General features: G+C 38.9%; 1 protein-coding gene across 2 annotated transcripts in view; it reads left to right on the forward strand.

Moving 5' to 3' along the window:
- IKZF3 (IKAROS family zinc finger 3) overlaps nt 1-18,397 on the forward strand; it is a 95,259-nt gene that overhangs the window by 50,824 nt on the left and 26,038 nt on the right. For both annotated transcript variants that reach the window (XM_058703199.1, XM_058703198.1), the window contains exons 4-6: nt 12,166-12,426; nt 13,340-13,507; nt 15,487-15,603. In XM_058703199.1, coding sequence (XP_058559182.1) covers nt 12,166-12,426; nt 13,340-13,507; nt 15,487-15,603 — 546 coding nt within the window. The remainder of the gene's footprint in view (nt 1-12,165; nt 12,427-13,339; nt 13,508-15,486; nt 15,604-18,397) is intronic.

An 18,397-nucleotide genomic window follows, 5' to 3' on the forward strand; every position in this document is an offset into this window, starting at 1 on the left:
TACCCTCCACTGTTTCTGGTAGAGCAACAATAGATCTTTGCTTGCAGTCTTGAAGTGTGTTACTGGGCAGCTGTTAAGCAGTTGTTATACTTTACCCCCAGGGACAAGCATGTTCCAGTGACAAGATAGCTTATTCCCTTATGTGCTTTTAGCATTGTACATTCACCTAGGACAAGTCAGTGCTGAGTTTTTCCTTGTATCTTAGTGCTCTAATTCCATTATTTGAAAACCAGAGAGAATGGAGGAAGCAGAGAGGAAGAAAAGTCCAAATAATATGTAGCAGATAGTAAATTTTATTTTATATGTATTTTGTTTTAATCAATATAATGTTAAAAAGAGCAAGAATCCTCTAAATCTTAATCCATATATTCATTTTCTTCTCTTTCAAGAATGCTTTAAATCCTTTGGGTCTGGTTGGTATACCATAAGTTAGAAATACAATTTGTTGTTTTCCTCTGCTGTGGCCTAATATGCTAACCTTAGGCAAAATTACAATCTGCGCAATTTTTAAAAAACGTCTCCAACCTTAGTTTTGTACTTGAAGCAAAGAACAGAATAATTGTTCACCCCTTCCTTCCTTATTGCCTTCTTTCCTTCCTTTCTTCTGTTCATTTGGTAAGCAGTAACTAAGCTAAACTGTGTTCCTGGCACAGTGCTACATGTTAAGTTTGTTAGTGGAATAATATACAGACATTGACAATAAGCAGCCACTAGGTAAAGGGGAAAACAGGGACTAGTATAGCGGGAGCAGATTTGGAAGGAAAGTCAAAAAGAGAGAAATAATGAGCTAGGTTGCAACTTGTTGAGTGTGGAACAAGTAGAAGAAATCTAAGAAGTAATTGGAAGTACCTGTTGGGCTGAGCAGGGAAAACTAGGCTAGAAATAGAGATGTGGGGGTCATCCGCAACAGAAGGTTGGATTAGGAGAATATGTAAAGTGAAAAAACAAAAGGTTAAAGAAACAGGCCCCAGGAGACCACTGACACCTAGGAGACCAAGAAAAAGGAGTAGACTGAAGAAACAAATAAGTGAGGTAGAATAGAATCAGGCAGGAATAGAGCTCAGGGAAGAGGTTTAAGAAGCAGGGACTGGGCGGGGGGGGCAGTGCCTGGGTGACTCAGTGAGTTAAGTATTTCTTGATTTCAGCTCAGGTCATGATCTCTCAGTTCATGAGTTTGAACCCCGCATAGCGTTCCATGCTGACAGTACAGAGCCTGCTTGGGATTCAATCTCTCTCCCTCTCTCTCTGCCCCTCCCCTACTGCCACATTCACTTTCTCTCTCCCTCTCAAAATAAATAAATAAACTTAAAAAAAAAAAAAAAAAAAAGCAGGGACTGGTCATACTATTCCAAAGGATGACATCCTGTTCCAAAGTGAGGGAATAGGGGAGACAAAAGGCTGACCACCATGAGCAAAGAAGTCAACTGGAGAACTGGTTATCTATCACTGTGGGGCTTGGGTGTTTTTCTAATGTATCATGAGGAGAAATTCTGCTTACCACGTCTCAGCTTCAGAGTGTTGTAGACAAATTAGGGAGTGGTACAGCAAAGTGGCTTATTCCTTCTTCCCTTCCTGGCCGCCTTCTTCTTCGTCATCTTGTTTAAGTTTATTTATTTTGAGAGAGACAGAGAGAGTACAAACAGGGGAGGGGCAGAGAGAGAGGGAGAATCCCAAGCAGGCCTGTGTGGTCCTTGCACAGAACCTGATGGGGAGCTCAAACTCATGAACCTGGAGATCATGACCTGAGGCAAAATCAAGAGATGGACGCTTAACCGACTGAGCCACCCAGGTGCCCCCCTTCCTCTTAAATTGGTTCAGGCTGCCCAAAGAGTTCATTCATCCATTCATTTATTCATTCAATACCTAGAGTAAGTGAGCCCTCTGAAAGCTTCTGGGGACACAAATATTATTAAATATTAAAACCTGACCCCTGCCTTGAAGATACTCCTAATCTATATGGGAAATAAACATGTTAACTGTCATGTAACACAACACATACTATGCATACCAGGAACTTCTGTAGTGAATGTGGAGGCATTTTCATTCCTTTCTTTACCTGTGATCCTCAGTTTAGTGTTGTGTCAGTCAGGATATTTTTAGCCAATTTAACTGTATTTGGACGATAATTTTTTAATTTTTCTAAGTATTCTATTTTAATATGCTTTAAATGTTTTAATTGCACTCAAAAAAGAGAGTGAATATTCTATACAAAGGAATTATAAATTAAAAAAAAAGATTTTTCTTCTGTATTTATTAATGAAATGTCTACTAGGTAAACAATCTCTGATTGGGCAACATCTTAAACCTCAACCTCTTTATTTTTTAAATATATTTTTTAAACTTATTTATTTATTTTGAGAGAGAGAGTGAGAGAGAGAAAGCAAGCACATGAGACGGGGAGAGGCAGAGATTGAGGGAGAGAAAATCCCAAGCAGGCTCCCAAACTATGAGATCATGACCTGAGCTGAAATCAAAAGTTGGCTGCTCAACTGACTGAGCCACCCAAGTGCTCCAAACCTCAATCTTTTTAGATATATTTTCATTCTTTATTTTTCAATGGATAGTAGTTACTTCTCAGAAATAGAAATATAAAATAATACATAGGTTAAATGATCAATAGAAAAGTTCATAGTTATAATAGAGAGAAATGAAAAAGCCACTATATTTGTATACTGCTTTATAGTTTAGAAGGAACTTTCACACACCATGTTCTTCAATCCTCACAACTGTAGATGAAGACATCTGAAGAGTAAATTTAGCCCACTGAGCAGCTGGAACCTCACCTACCACTGATATGTAGTATATTCCTGTTAAAAGTAATAAATCTCTTGTTCTTTTTTTTTTTTTAATTTTTTTTTTCAACGTTTTTTATTTATTTTTGGGACAGAGAGAGACAGAGCATGAACGGGGGAGGGTCAGAGAGAGAGGGAGACACAGAATCGGAAACAGGCTCCAGGCTCCGAGCCATCAGCCCAGAGCCTGACGCGGGGCTCGAACTCACGGACCGCGAGATCGTGACCTGGCTGAAGTCGGACGCTTAACCGACTGCGCCACCCAGGCGCCCCATAAATCTCTTGTTCTGATAGGGAAGCAAAGCATCACATTGAAATTATTAAACAAAATTAGTTTTATTATGGCAATGAATGAGCTATTTGATAGTCAGATAATAAGACAAAGATTAACATCATTAGTTAAGTGGAGAATGGTTCCTTTGCAACAGAAACCTCCTTCATGTTTTCATGCTAAAGTTTTTGAATATGAAGCGACATGATTTAGCAATTACCAGTTTAGATTTTTTTAAATGTTCATTAATTTATTTTTGAGAGAGAGAGGGAGAGGAAGAGAAAGAGAGAGAGAGAGAACGAGCAGGGGAGGGACAGAGAGAGAATTCCAAGTAGGCTTCACACTCACCACAGAGCCTGACTCGGAGCTCGATCATGACCTGAGCTGAAATCAAGAGTCAGACGTTTAACTGACTGAGCCATCCAGGTGCCCCTACAGTTGAGATTTTTTTAAGGGCAGATTTAAGTCTGATAAGAATATGTTTTAATGAAAACTTTAACCAAACCAAATATTAGCCAAACTGCTTATCTCTTATTTTGCTGCTATTAAGATATAATATTTCATCTCTTAGCCATCTGGTTCACCTTTTCCAGTTTTTTCCTAATGTTAAAATAGGTGTTTTAAAAATTAATAGATGTCTATCATTTTAAATTTTAAAAGAAGAAAAAAAGGAAAACATAATAGATCCTATAAATCAATGACCAAAACTTTTGCTTTCATTGAAGCTTTATAATTTTACTGGTTAGCAAATACTAGAACTTAGTATTCTTTAGTTGGCAAAATAACATTGGTTTTCCTCCCTCCTCACTTTACAAATAAAAATGTAAATTAGAAAATGAAAATGACCCATGATTTCAGTGTTCTTGTTTCTGATACAAAGAGACCATTGTAGGAAAGGAGTAGAGATATTAATTTTATAAGGAAAACTGTTTTAGTTGATCTATTTCTGTTGTATTGGATGGTAGCAACAAATTCTGTAGGCTAAATACCTACAATACATATATCTCCCGTTTTGCTCTTTAGTGCTTCAAGCTTCTAAATCCTATTAACAGCTGTCAAAACCTGGTAAACTATTTAGATGCTTTCACAATTTGTTTAATTGGATAGTTAGAAAATGGCATGCTAGAAAAGCCCACCCCCCCTTTCTTTTAGCCTGGCTGAACATCTGTAGCATTAGGGCCTCATTATCTCTGAATTGGCATAGCAAATCAGTGGCATCATTAAAATGCCACATTAAGATGATTAAGCTTCTTTGTTATCCAGTTGACTTTTGCATGTGCTGAGGATTTCATGGTTATGACCCCTAATCCTTGTAAAACACTTAAACAACATCACCCTTTTGTGTCTTCCCTGTTCAAGAGCCTCTATCTTGTTTTGCCCCTTCCCACAATATCTCTGGCAAACTTAAGGCTATTACTCCAAGCTTTGTCCTTCTTTGAGTTGGATTCTGAGATCCATAATTCAGAGTGGAAACTCAGAACCCCCTTTCTGCACTGGGAAATTCCTACTAACGTGCTATCTAAGACATCCAAGTTGCCTGTTCCATTTGCCATCTTTGATAGGTTCTTCTCTCCAACTGAGCATTTTATGTGCCTGTAAAAACAAACTGAGGCACAGTTGGCTGAGAGTGCTATTGCCCCTGAAGGATTTAGATGTTGGATCCTTTCCAAGACCCATTGTTTTTGCAGTGTCTCAGGTGAAACCAAAAATGTCTACTCTGGAGTGCAAGCCTTTCATGTGATAACCATCACCCCAGGAAATGAAACCATGTGCATCAGCCCCAGTGAGCCAAGCCTTTGTTCTCTTCAGCCTACAAAATTCTCTCTGGGGTGTGTGTGTGTGTGTGCGTGTGTGTGTGTGTGTGTGTGTGTGTGTGTGTTAGTGTTTGTCATCTTCCTAAGAGGCCTCCATAACATAGACAAAGATGGGAGCAATTGTACCCCAGAGTATCTCCTTTAGGAAGAAGTTCAGTTTAATCTAATTTTCTATGGGTTAGATTCAATTTAGACATATTTTTCCCCCCTCTGGGAATGTTAAGCAATTACCTTTATCAGCAATTTGTGGTTTGGTATGTTCTCTTCTCCACAAGTTCACTTATAAAAAATTTACTCAGGAAGCCTTTAACATTTTTTACTATGAAATATATCATACACACAGAAAGGCAAATATAATTACATGTATAGTTGAAAGAATAACTACAAAACAAGAATACATGGACCCACCACCTGAATTAAGAAATAAAATATTGCTAGTGCCTGTGAAGATTCTTGATAGTATTTTTTTTTTAATTTTTTTAAATGTTTATTTATTTTTGAGAGAGACAGAGACAGAATGCAAGTGGGTTAGGGGCAGAGAGAAGGAGACACAGAATCTGAAGCAGGCTCCAGGCCCTGAGCCGTCCGCACAGAGCCCGATGTGGGGCTCAAACCCACAGAGCTGTGAGATCATGACCTGAGCCAAAGTCAGGCACTCAACCGACTGAGCCATCCAGGCGCCCCTTGATAGTATTTTAAGTGGCAATTTAAGTTGTGTGTCTAAGAAACCTGATACATATGATAGGAAACTGGAATTTACAAAAGTAAGATATGAAATTATTCACATTACAAAAGGTTTATTCACTTTACAAAACCTTTCGGATATTGTTGGACAGTTCTTCACTGTATTTAAGTATTTCTTGCCAGATCTTTAATATTTTCTACTTTTAGGGGCCCCTGGGTGGCTCAGTTGGTTAAGCATCCAACTTTGGCTCAGGTCATGATCTCGCAGTTCATAGATTCAGAACCCGCATTGGGTTCTTGCTGACAGCTTAGAGCCTGTACCCTGCTTTGAATTCTGTGTCTCCCTCTCTCTCTGCCCCTCCCCACTCACTCTCTCTCTCTCTCTGTCTCAAAAATAAATAAACATTAAAAAAATTTTTTTAAAGATTTTCTGCTTTCACTAACAGTTCACATGTTGCCAGTTACTGACAACTGAAAATCATAGAAAAATGAAGAGAAACATCTCTGGATGTATAATTTAAATCAGTGGAACAATATTATTGGTTTTACATGCAACACTTTATGAACATATCACCTATATTAAGGTGAATCTGTACAGGCTTAGTGATATGCTAAATATAAGGGAGAGTGAGGTAGGTATATGAGAAAGCACAGAAACAAGAGAATTTTTTTCTACTTTAGAGTGTCAAGGAAGACTGCATGGAAGAAATGGCATTTAAATAGCATCTGGAAGTTTGAATAGAACGTTGATGTCAGAGAAGGGCATGTTAGGTATGGAAAAGACTAGAGAAGAGGCTTGGAAAACTGCAATTAGATTGCTGCTATACTTCTCAAAGTTTAATGTGCATAGGAATCCTTGAGGATTTTGTTAAAATGCAAATTTTGATCCAGTAAGTCTGGGGTGAGACCTGAGAGTCTGCATTTCTAATAAGCTCCCTGGGGATGCTGGAACTGCTGATCCAAGGACTTCATTTTGAGTAGCAAGGCTCTAGTCTAGAAAAAGTGTTGATTCAAGAGGACTAGTGAGAAATGAGATGATTGGGAAGGCTCAGGGCAGGTTCTGGATAGGCCCTTGATGGTCTTGCTAAGGAGTTTAGACTTTGTTCTAGAAATAGAATGAAATCATAGAAAGTTTTTGAAAAAGATTTTTAGTGCTACAGGTTGATTAATCTGGAAATAAGATATAGTATAAAATAGAGGTCACATATACTGTGGGCCATTTAGGAGGCTAATGCAGTGGTATATTCATGTACTAAGTATTTATTATGTGTGTACTTTATGCAGAATACTGTGTCAAACTAGAGAGTGGCAGTTCTCAAACTCCATTGTATACAAGATCTACTACCCAAAGAGCTAGGGGCGCCTGGGTGATTCAGTCGGTTAAGCGTTAGACTCAATTTCAGCTCAGGTCATGATCCCAGGGTTGTGGGATCAAACCCTGCATCAGGCTCCAAGATGAGTGTGGAGCCTGCTTCAGATTCTCTCTCTTTCCCTCTGCCCCTCTCCCCATCTTGTGGGTGCTCTCTCTCTCTCAAATAATAATCATAATAATAATGATGATGATGATATTTACTGGGGCAACTGGGTGGCTCAGTCGGTTGGGCATCAGACTTTTGATTTTGGCTCAGGTCATGATCTGACCTGTTCATGAGATGGAACCCCATGTTGGGCTGCACATGCACTCTCTCTCTCTCAAAATAAAAAATAAATTAACTTTTAAAAAAAGATTTACCTACGGAGCATATTTTTAATGCATATTTCCAGTCTCCACATCAAATTAGTAGACCCCCAAAATTCCTATGTTAAAACCACACAGTCTTGTATCAGCAGATACAAGTTAAGCAGTGTCACAGGGGATACTGAGTTAAAAAAAACAAACCTGTGTAACTTCTGACCTCAGATAGCTTACATGACCACATGGGAGATGAAGTAAATTTATAAATAATTCAGAGAAAGAAGGAACAGATTATTTTGCAGCTGGGAGTGGGGTGAGGATCAGTGTGTGAGTGTGTGTGTGTGTGTGTGTGTGTGTGTGTGTGTGTGTGTCAGGGGGGAGATGGCATACTAGTTTTGGCTTTAAAGGATCTGTAGGATTTGGACCCACCCATGACAACATTAGGGAAAGATCTTGTATGTAAGCAGTGGAAATAATAAAAGCAAGAATACTTAGAAGTTGTTTAGTTTGGTTAAAGATATCTGAGTATTCAAAATCAACATTACAAAGACGGGGTGGAGCCAGATACTGAAAGCCCCTTTAGATTCTTTCTGAGTTTGGACTTTATTTTGTTGGCAGTATAGTATTGAAGAATTTTCACGTGGCCATGATATGACCAGAGCTATAGTTGAGGAAGAATAATGTGGTGGTAGTGTATAGGATGAACTGGAAAGAAGAGAGAAAGGAGGCAAGGAGAACAAAGTGGAGAGCATGAAGTTCCTGAGATTCAGGATACTAGGAATGCACAATAGTGGGGAGAAGAAACAGAACTGGAGAGAAGATACAAAAATAGAACCAAGGGATGATTAAATGTGGGGTACAAACAAGAGGAAGGAAAGATGTCTGTAAGGAGTCTAGCCTAAGTAACTGGAAAGATACTTAGGAGGCCTTATAGATTAGAGGACTGAAAGGGGGGAGAAAGATTACACCTGGAGATATATATATTTGGGAGTTAATCACAGAAAGTACTAGTTGAAGCCTGAATAGTAGATGAAATTGCCACAGGGGAGGGGATGTAAAGGGAAGAAAAAACAACATTATGGGCGGTATTTATGAGGCAGAGGGAGGGAAAAGAGCTAGAAAAAAAACACAGCAGAAAGGTAAGGAAAGAAGTTACGGTTTCACTGAACAAATAGTATAGAAGAATGAATGGTGGTCAATAGTGTCAAGGGCTACAGAAAAGCTGGGGAGAATGGCACACAAAAGGCCAGTGGATTTAGGAATCAGGACATTATTGATGATCTTCAGGGGAGTAGAATCAGTGAATTATGGAAGCGGAAACCCAGTTAGAGGCAATTTTACATCAATTTTGAGAATATACAGGCAGAAAGCATAGCATACTTTGTAGTAAATTTGTCTAAAAAGGAGTATTGAGAGAGGATGAGAGGCTAAACTAAATTGCACTGCGAATGGAAAAGAGGAATTAGCATCCAGAGAGCCTGAGGACATAGAATCTATAGGTCTTGCAGACTGAATTGATGTGGAGACTGAAAGAAAAAGAATTCCATTTTTAAGACTTGGAAACTGGAAGAAGGAAGATGCCATTTGGAAATATAACAAAGTCATAAATTAGAAGCAAGCTTGGGTTCAAAGATGATTTTAAACATGATTGATTTTAGACAAGTTTGATTTTAGACATGATTTTAATATTTTCAAAGGATACTAAGTAGCAGAATGCTCCCCTTTCTTCTTCAATAAATCTTCCTCCCTAGAGATGGAATGAATCTCTTCATTAGAGCAGACAAGTGTCTGTGCCAGTCGTTTTGGTGGACTGTATTTGGAGGCTGGGTTCTAAACCCAATAATGTCTCAGAAATCCCATTCATATCTTAGATACTAATGTTTTCTAATGTTCAATTCTGTGTATCTTTACATGGTAAATCATGATGAATTGTTGATCCCAGTAACCATGCAGAGAGGCCATTCAGGTCTTTCATCTAAAAGTAGTAACTCTGGGGGCGCCTGGGTGGCGCAGTCGGTTAAGCGTCCGACTTCAGCCAGGTCACGATCTCGCAGTCCGTGAGTTCGAGCCCCGCGTCAGGCTCTGGGCTGATGGCTCGGAGCCTGGAGCCTGCTTCCGATTCTGTGTCTCCCTCTCTCTCTGCCCCTCCCCCGTTCATGCTCTGTCTCTCTCTGTCCCAAAAATAAATAAAAAACGTTGAAAAAAAAATTAAAAAAAAAAAAAATAAAAGTAGTAACTCTCCTGGGCTGCCCGGGTGGCTCAAAGTGGTTGAGCATCTGACTCTTGATTTTGGCTCAGGTTCATGAGACTGAGCCCTGTGTCGGGCTCTGCACTGACAGTGTGGAACCTGCTTGGGATTCTCTCTCTCATCCTGTCTCTCTGCCCCTACCCAGCTTGTTCTCTCGAAAGAAAGAAAGAAAGAAAGAAAGAAAGAAAGAAAGAAAGAAAGAAAGAAAGAAAGAAAGAAAGAAAGAAAGAAAGAAAGAAAAGGAAAAGAAAGGAAAAGAAAAGAAAAGAAAAGAAAAGAAAAGAAAAGAAAAGAAAAGAAAAGAAAAGAAAAGAAAAGAAAAGAAAAGAAGTACGAGCTCCAAGGCAAACCAACAACTGTACCAGGAACTCTTGGTCCATTAAGTCCAAAGGACTTTCCTAATACTCTGTCCATGAGTCTCTTATGCTTTCCCTTAGGGCTCTGGGTCTCAAATACCATCTTCCTTGTTCTACAGCTAAATCCTAAGGGACCAAAGCCAAGATTTTTCCCTTGGGCCAGGTTGGTGTGGTATTGAGTTCTAGATCAAGCCCATTAAAGCCAAAGTCCTGAGGGAAGTAGCAAGTCTCTTTTGTCCTGCCATTTTCAGAAAGACCCAACACATTTATCTTCCTAGTTTTTAATTGTCACTGACCATGGAATAGCTCAAGTTTGCTCATATTAACATTTTATAACCAAAATGAAAAGGATCTTTTTCTGCGGGCCCCTATCTGCTGTTTTTGGTTTTCAGTAGCTGAAGTTTTCCGTTGAGGTTCTTTTAAACGCCTACATGCAAACTGAAGAGCACTCAAGCTTTGGTGGGATATCACCCACAGCTGGAGTGATGGAGGAAGGGAGGAGGGTACAAGCCTCAGGTGCATCCTTCTCTTAAAAAAAAATTTTTTTAAAAAGCAAAACCACTTGAGCAAACCAATTCCATCTGAAAGCAGGTGAGACCTATCCAGAGAAAGAAAGGAATGAACCTCTTTCCATGTGGAAATGGATATGGATTCATGTATGACCCAGATGTACAGAATGGACAAATTTGAAAAATGTTTGACTGATCCTATAGCCTTGCATCTCTTCTAACCAAAGAGTGAAAGGCTATGAACCATGAACTGTGGTGAGAAGCAGAGGAACAGTGTTGCAGCAATGGCTCCTCGGTTGGTGGTTAGGCCCTGTCTTGCTCTATTAAGCAAACACAGTTAATATAGATAAAAGGTAACCTTGATAGAAGTGAAAATTGAAACTCGAGTTGAAGGTAGCAAGCCAGGCACAGCTGCAGTTGTACTTCCTCCTGTGTGGCAACAGGAGCTCTGCACTCACTGGTGTTTTTTTGGAAGGGATGCAGTTTTTTTAAAATATCTTTTCTTCAGAGTGTTTTGGTTTTTAATGTCTTCACCATTGATGAGAGAGTGGAATATGTTAGTAAGAAGCCACTTAGACTTTCTACATCTAGTGTGTGAGGTCAAATCCACGTTCAGCATTTTAATCACACCTCTGCTATTAAGTGGCTGTGTAACCTTGGACAAATCACTGAAAATATCTCTGGTGTCAGATTTCCTTATCTGAAGAACAAAAGGGGGTTGGATTAGATGATCCCTAAATTCCCTTCCAGCCCTAAAATTCCATTGACTTATAATTCCTCATGAGGAAGCATAACTTCCAATTTCTAAGAACAAATGTTGGGAAAAGTAAGCAGTTTATCTTATATATGAAAAGTCCCTTGCAAATGTTTATTAAGATTAATATCAGGCAAATATTTAGGTGTTATCAGTGTCACTACATATATTTGCCTTCTTCACTTCTTATGCTCTTCAACTCAAGAGTGTGGCAACTCTTTTTAAGAGACTGCCTGGTTAGCAAATTCTTTGGGGCCAGTCCCTCCTCTCCTCTCCAGTTCTATATAGTTCCAGGATCTTGAGTTTCATCCTCCCTAACATGGGTACAGGTGCCTTTTCCCTTGTTTAGGTTGAGCTCTATTTACCTGTGTCAATGAAAGTGACTCCTTAGAAGATTATGTTAAAGAATTACTTCTCCTTTTGTCTTTCTCAACAGTATTTCACTAGTACTGCCAGCTTCCTCTATATTCAATGTTGTTTCTTTATCAGTTCCAAGAGAAACAGAGAGATAAGACTCTTTTTAGCAGTGCATATACATGGAAGGGGAAGAGGCAAAGCATGGCTTAAAATCAGAAAAACCATAACAACTATTCAACTCTCACTCTTAGTGGCTTAAATTGAATGCATTTGAAGGACTGAAACAGTATTTTCTTTTTGAAACCAAAGAGCTCCATCACCTTACCTTTTAACTGCGGCCACCAAAAAAGGTACTAAATCTGAGAACCTTTCTTCTCCCCCGGTACTGGAGAAGAGTTGCTCAAAATGTTTTTTTCATGGCCGCTTTGAGCAGTGACAGCTAAATCTATTCTGTCTCATTTTCTGGATGGTGCAAGTCATTGTCACGTGTGTGTGTGTGTGTGTGTGTGTGTGTTTCCCCCTGACTGTGGTTCTGAATTCAGATAATGAGTGATCATCCTAGTGGTGCTTTCTTATTTTGTAGATGTACAATATTATGTTAACTTCATTTGGTATTTGATTGTCAGTTGTGGGTCTCTCTCTTTGAGCTGCTTTGATAGCTCCAAATACAATCATTGTTCATTCCTTGCATTTTCCTGCCTGCAGATGATTCAATGAAAGTGAAAGATGAATACAGTGAAAGGGATGAGAATATTTTAAAGCCAGAGCCCATGGGAAATGCAGAAGAGCCTGAAATTCCATACAGCTTTTCGAGAGAATATAATGAATATGAAAACATTAAGTTGGAAAGACATGTTGTCTCGTATGATAGTAGCAGGCCAACCAGTGGCAAGATGAACTGCGATGTGTGTGGACTCTCCTGCATTAGCTTCAATGTCTTAATGGTTCATAAGCGGAGCCATACTGGTAAATAAGTTTCCTTCATCCATTCTTCTGAAAACTGTCCTAATGCAGCCATGTGAGAAATGAAATGGTGGAATTTGGGACTTTTGATTACTTTCATTGATTTTTGCTATAATACTGATGTACCTCCCCCTCTCTGCATTTTCATTTACCCAGTGATTTTCATTCCTGCTTTAGTATGCATTTGGCAAACATTGCATATGCCATGAATAAAAACACTATAGTAAGCACAGTGTTCTAGGTCAGCCAAATATTTTTCTTCAGCTAATAAGTAGGAGTTGAATTTTGTGATATGCTTCTTAAGCATCTTTCATACATTTTTGCATAACTTTTTGAAAAGCAGACCTCCTTATTATATCGGGTTCAAATTTGATAGATGAAAGGATATAGTTTTTATTATCAGTTTGAAATTTTTATCTTCAGACAAATAAACAGCCAGTCTATAGAACTGCATACAAACACAACAGTCCCATTGAGCCCAATAGATTCCATCTGACATTTGATATGAAATTTTAAAAAAGAGGTATTTATGGCCCTCAATACCTTATTAGAGTTTGAGTATGTGATTCTTTTTTTCAGATTGAGATTATATTCAAATAGAATGCTAAGTAATGTTACAAATTTACATCTAGAAAGCACTTCTAGAGCTATCTTTCTCCCCCCCCAACCCCCCCACTCTGATCCAAGACAAGATGATACCTAAAATAGCCTTACTAGATGAATGCTTTTTCTCTTCTACAGAGAAAATTCTAGAAGTAAATTGGATGCTTGCCTTGAAATATAGTTCCCAGCTGATCCCAATATGATATGAACAGATATTGTCTAAAAGATGAGCTTTTGCCATAGGCGTCTAATCTGTGCATATGCTTTGCCACTTGCTGGGTGATCAGAAGTCTCCTTTTTGTCCTTTTTAAAGGTGAACGCCCATTCCAGTGTAATCAGTGTGGGGCATCTTTTACTCAGAAAGGTAACCTCCTCCGCCACATTAAACTGCACACAGGGGAAAAACCTTTTAAGTGTCACCTCTGCAACTACGCATGCCAGAGAAGAGACGCACTCACAGGTCACCTTAGGACACATTCTGGTAAGTGAGAGCAATGAGCATTCCATATCTAGTAAATTTGTGTTTCTCAGTGCCCATTGAGGAAACTAGAAAGAGTTAAGTATGGAGGTTTTAATCCGTCATTCCTGTTCTGAAGGGTTACAACAGCAGAGACCTCTAGGGCTAATTACACTTCCATTAAGGCATTAATTGCTCTCCGTCTGGCTCAATGGAGATGATCATCTCCTCACCATCCTTGTTCCCTTAGAGAACAACACAGTCAGACAGGAAGAGCCTGCCCTATAAAAATGCCTTTTAAAATTTTGTGAAAAAATTATAGTCATTGGTATTTTCTTATGGTAAACTTTATTAAGAGATTATTTTCCTAAGAAACACATGCACACACTTTTCATTCAGAAGTCTGGACAAGCAAATGATGTACAGTTTGCAAACTGAGTGTAATTAATTGTCAGATGGTTTCTTTTGGCCATTCTGGGCTAAAAAATTTTTAATTGGGATATAACTGACAATGTGACATTGTATTAGTTTTAGGTGTACATGGGGTAAATTTCTTAAACCTGACTTTTTTCTTGGTCAGCCTATTTATTTTTAATCTCTAGAAGATGAGCAGAATTAAAAAAAAACAAATAACTATGTTCTATCTTAATGTTTTCACATTTTATTTTAACCAAGCAAGATAATAAATTTTTTTTCAACATTTAGAATTTCCCTCCTAGAAAACTAAAACTGAGTTTATTTTCAAATTTGGGACCTCATGTTCTTGATGTTATCTGGCAAACTTTTAATTGAAAAAAAAAAAAAAAAGGTTTGTTTTTATGTCAATCCACGTACTGCTTTGACTAAAACCCAGCCCCAAACCCACAACTGGTCACAATTCAGAGACTAAGGATTAAACAAATCAGCCCCAGCGAAACCCACCATGAGAGATATTAAGTGGCAAAAGAAAGGTTTCATTTACAGCTCATCATTCAAAGTAATGAATTAAAGATGAGTTTAATCCAAAAAATTAGAACAGTCTTGTCTATTGCTTTTTTCAAGTAAGATCCAAATACAGTGGTCATTTTTGAGATAGATTCTAGACGACCCCAATTTATGCAGAACACTTAAAACAATTTTAGCCCTAGCAAACCTGCGTTCATTTTAATTTGGGATTCCAGAGGGATTGTTTAGTGCTTTATGTCCCAAAGACTCTGTTTTAAACAGAGCAAGAGGATTAAAAAATAAAAGTCTCAGTTCCTAAAACTCTGACAAATTCTTAGGGTACGCTTTATCCACAAATCAGAAAAACCAGCCCTGCACAGTTGAAATTATTACTTACATATTTTAAGCAATAAAGCACTTGGAGGAGTTGGGAGGACAAAGGTGGCTTGAATTTTATGGATGAACTGTTGAGGAAAGTTTGCTTTATCTCAGAAATTAAGATAAAGTCATTTTTGTAATTCATTCTTATTTCTATTATTCAAAAATATCTTCAGTTAGCTCAGTTTTTATTGATTTAGCCCAGATTTCACTATAGTCACTTGGCAAGGATAAGCTAAATTTATCCAAATATGTCAATGCTCTGAAAAGGCCATCAACTGGCTGAATGGCTAACTCCCAGCATTCTTTACTTACAAGCCAGATGGATGTCACAAAATAAGGAATCTCTTTCTGTTTCATTTTTAAGCCACACAAACCTCCTTGAAGAATAAAAAGGCCCTATATATTTTCCTAAAGAAACAAGATTGGATCTGGAGCCAAAACACCATGCTCAGCGATAGTCATTATATCCAAATCCTTTCATTTGTGAAAGGAGGCTGTCCTTCCGAAGAAAACTCTAATGTGACCATAACCTGATTTTACTTTATTAAATTTAAAAGTGGTATAGATGCAAAAATATCCAAATACCCTGGCTTCTCTCAGCAGTCTCATTCCTAAAGGATAGTTTGCACAGTACCCCAAGACATCATTTATTCTGTAACCGTGAGGGTCACTGAGTGCCCCTTGTGCTCTCCTTATAGTCGAGAAACCCTATAAATGTGAGTTTTGTGGAAGGAGCTACAAGCAGAGAAGTTCCCTTGAGGAGCACAAGGAGCGCTGCCGTACATTTCTTCAGAGCACGGACCTGGGTGAGACTGGTGAGTTCATGCAACACTCGTTCTATCTGCATGTAGTGAGCATCTGCTCTTCTAGGTGGTGGGATATAGTAGTAAGTAAAACAAGCAAGCAAACAAACAAGCAAACATCTGCCCTCACAGTTTATACTTCAGTGGAGAAAGACCATAAGCAAAGTAAATAAGTAACATATACCGTTTCTTAGAAGATAGTTAAGTATTATTAAGAAAAATGAAGCAAGGAGGTACCTAGGTGGCTCAGTAGACAGGCATCCAACTCTTGACTTCAGCTCAGGTCATGGTCTCATGGTTCTTGGGAATGAGCCCCACAGCACAGAGCCTGCTTGGGATTCTCTCTCCCCCCGTCTCTCTGCCCCTCCTCTGCTCACACTCCCTCTCCCAAAATAAATAAATAAACTTTAAAAAAGAAAGGATGAAAGAAAAGGAAAGGAAAGGGAAAGAAGAAAAAAGAAAAGAAAAGAAGAAGAAAAATGAAGCAGCTACTGGGGGCAGAACCTGAGTCAGGGAGCTGACATTTTAACAGGCTTAATGGGACAAAGAGAAAGCCCCGCAGATAAGGAGGAAATAGCAAGTGCAAAGGCCCTGGGGCTTGAGTTTGACAAAGTATAAATAGTCCTGTGTCTCTGGAGCAGAGTGGGTAATAGAACATGTGGCCAGAAAGGAAATGGGAAACCAGATCTTATCAAGCTTTGTGGGCTACTATAAAGGCTGACTTTTACTCTGAATGAAATTCAAGATCTTCAAAACATTTTGAACTGAAAGGTGACACTTTTCTCATTAAAAAAAAAAATCACTCTACTTGCTATTGAGAATAGATTGTATTTGCAGCAAAATTGGGAATTGTTTGAGAGTCCAGTTAGGAAGCCATCGTAATAATTCAAGCAGGAGAAAATTGTGTCTTGGTAGCGGTAGAGGTGGTGAGAAATGTTCTAATTCTATATATACTTTAAAGGTGGAGCCAACAGGATTTCCTAACAGATTGATGTAGGATGTGATGAAGAATGCAGTTGCATGGGACACCTGGGTGGCTCAGCTGGTTAAGTGTCCAACTTCAGCTCAGGTCATGGTCTCACAGTTCATAGGTTCAAGTCCTGTGTCAGGCTCTGTGCTGACAGCTCAGAGCCTGGAGCCTGCCCTTACCCCACTCATGTTCTGCCTCTCTCTCTCTCTCAAAAATAAATAAACATTAAAAAAAAAAGAATGCAGTTGCCATTAACTGAAAAAGCAATTGAGAGTAGAGTGGGTTGAGGAGTGGCTAGGGCAGAGTCAGTTAAAACTACAAGGATTTTCTTTGTCCAAGGCCCCAAAATCATATATTTGTCTACTCCTATGATTTACTGTGATGCTTATCTTTGCCTTTGGGAGTTTCACATTTTATTTAGTGTTTTGAATTATATGCCTAGGAGAAATTGGTTGAAATACTAGATGCCTTTCCATATATCAATTATGGTTTTATTTCCTTTTCATTCTTCAGTTGAAATAGCATGAAACTTCTTTGTGTCACATCTCTGCAGTTGTCCTTTGTCCCATCCAGTTGACCATCATCCTGGTTCTGCAGCTTGGGTTGTCTGACATTTTCATTCGATTACTTGAACCAGTTGCATATTCAGAGTATCAAACCCTGAGGGGATTTGCTGTTTGACAGCAGTAGGTGCAGTTGAGTGGTTTGAAGGTTCTAAAGCAGAAAGATTACAAAAGTATGACAGAAATAATGGGAAATGGAGTGGAAATCATAAGTAGCTTAGCTGTACCTATTTTGAGTGAGAGGAAACTTTTGTTTTAGATAAAGCCTATTTTACAGTGTTAGGAACTGGCCAACTGAATTCCGTTGGTTTGCACGCTTCTGCTTTTTATCCTGATGGCATCTTTGGTTTTATCAAGGAGTTGGATTTCCTCCTTATTTCTAAAGAGAAATGTTTGCAACAGACAGTACTCTTAACTGTGAGACATTCCCAAGTTATCAACACCAATTGTATTCCAAATAGAATTATTGTATTTAAAGCTAGAAGGTTAAAGAGAGCATCTAGTCCTACCATCTCATTTTAGACATGAGGATATTGAAACTCATCAAAAATTCAGTGACTTGCTTAAAAATCACTAGGACTTCTCATGTTCCCATCGTTAAATATATTTTTTATTTTCAAAAATTCATTGCAATATAATTCACTTACCATAAAAGTCACCTTTTATTTTTTTTCAACGTTTTTTTTATTTTTTTATTTTTTTTTATTTTTGGGACAGAGAGAGACAGAGCATGAACGGGGGAGGGGCAGAGAGAGAGGGAGACACAGAATTGGAAACAGGCTCCAGGCTCCGAGCCATCAGCCCAGAGCCTGACGCGGGGCTCGAACTCACGGACCGCGAGATCGTGACCTGGCTGAAGTCGGACGCTTAACCGACTGCGCCACCCAGGCGCCCCAAAAGTCACCTTTTAAAGTGTACAGTTCAGGGGTGCCTGGGTGGCTCAGTCAGGTAAGCATCTGACTTCAGCTCAGGTCATGATCTCACAGCTTGTGAGTTCAAGCCCCATATCAGGCTCTGTGCTGACAGCTCAGAGCCTGGAGCCTGCTTTGGATTCTGTCTCCGTCTCTCTGCCCCTCCTACCCCCTGCGCGCGCACACACACACACACACACACACACACTCACTCTCTCTCTCTCTTTCTCTTTCTCTTAAATATAAATAAACATTAAAAAATTAAAGTGTGCAATTCAGTAGTTTTTAACATATTCACAAAGTTATACAACCATCACCACTAATTCCATAACATTTTCATCACTCTCAAAAGAAACCTTGTA

This window comes from Neofelis nebulosa, chromosome 16, assembly GCF_028018385.1.
Source record: "Neofelis nebulosa isolate mNeoNeb1 chromosome 16, mNeoNeb1.pri, whole genome shotgun sequence".
NCBI lineage: Eukaryota > Metazoa > Chordata > Mammalia > Carnivora > Felidae > Neofelis > Neofelis nebulosa.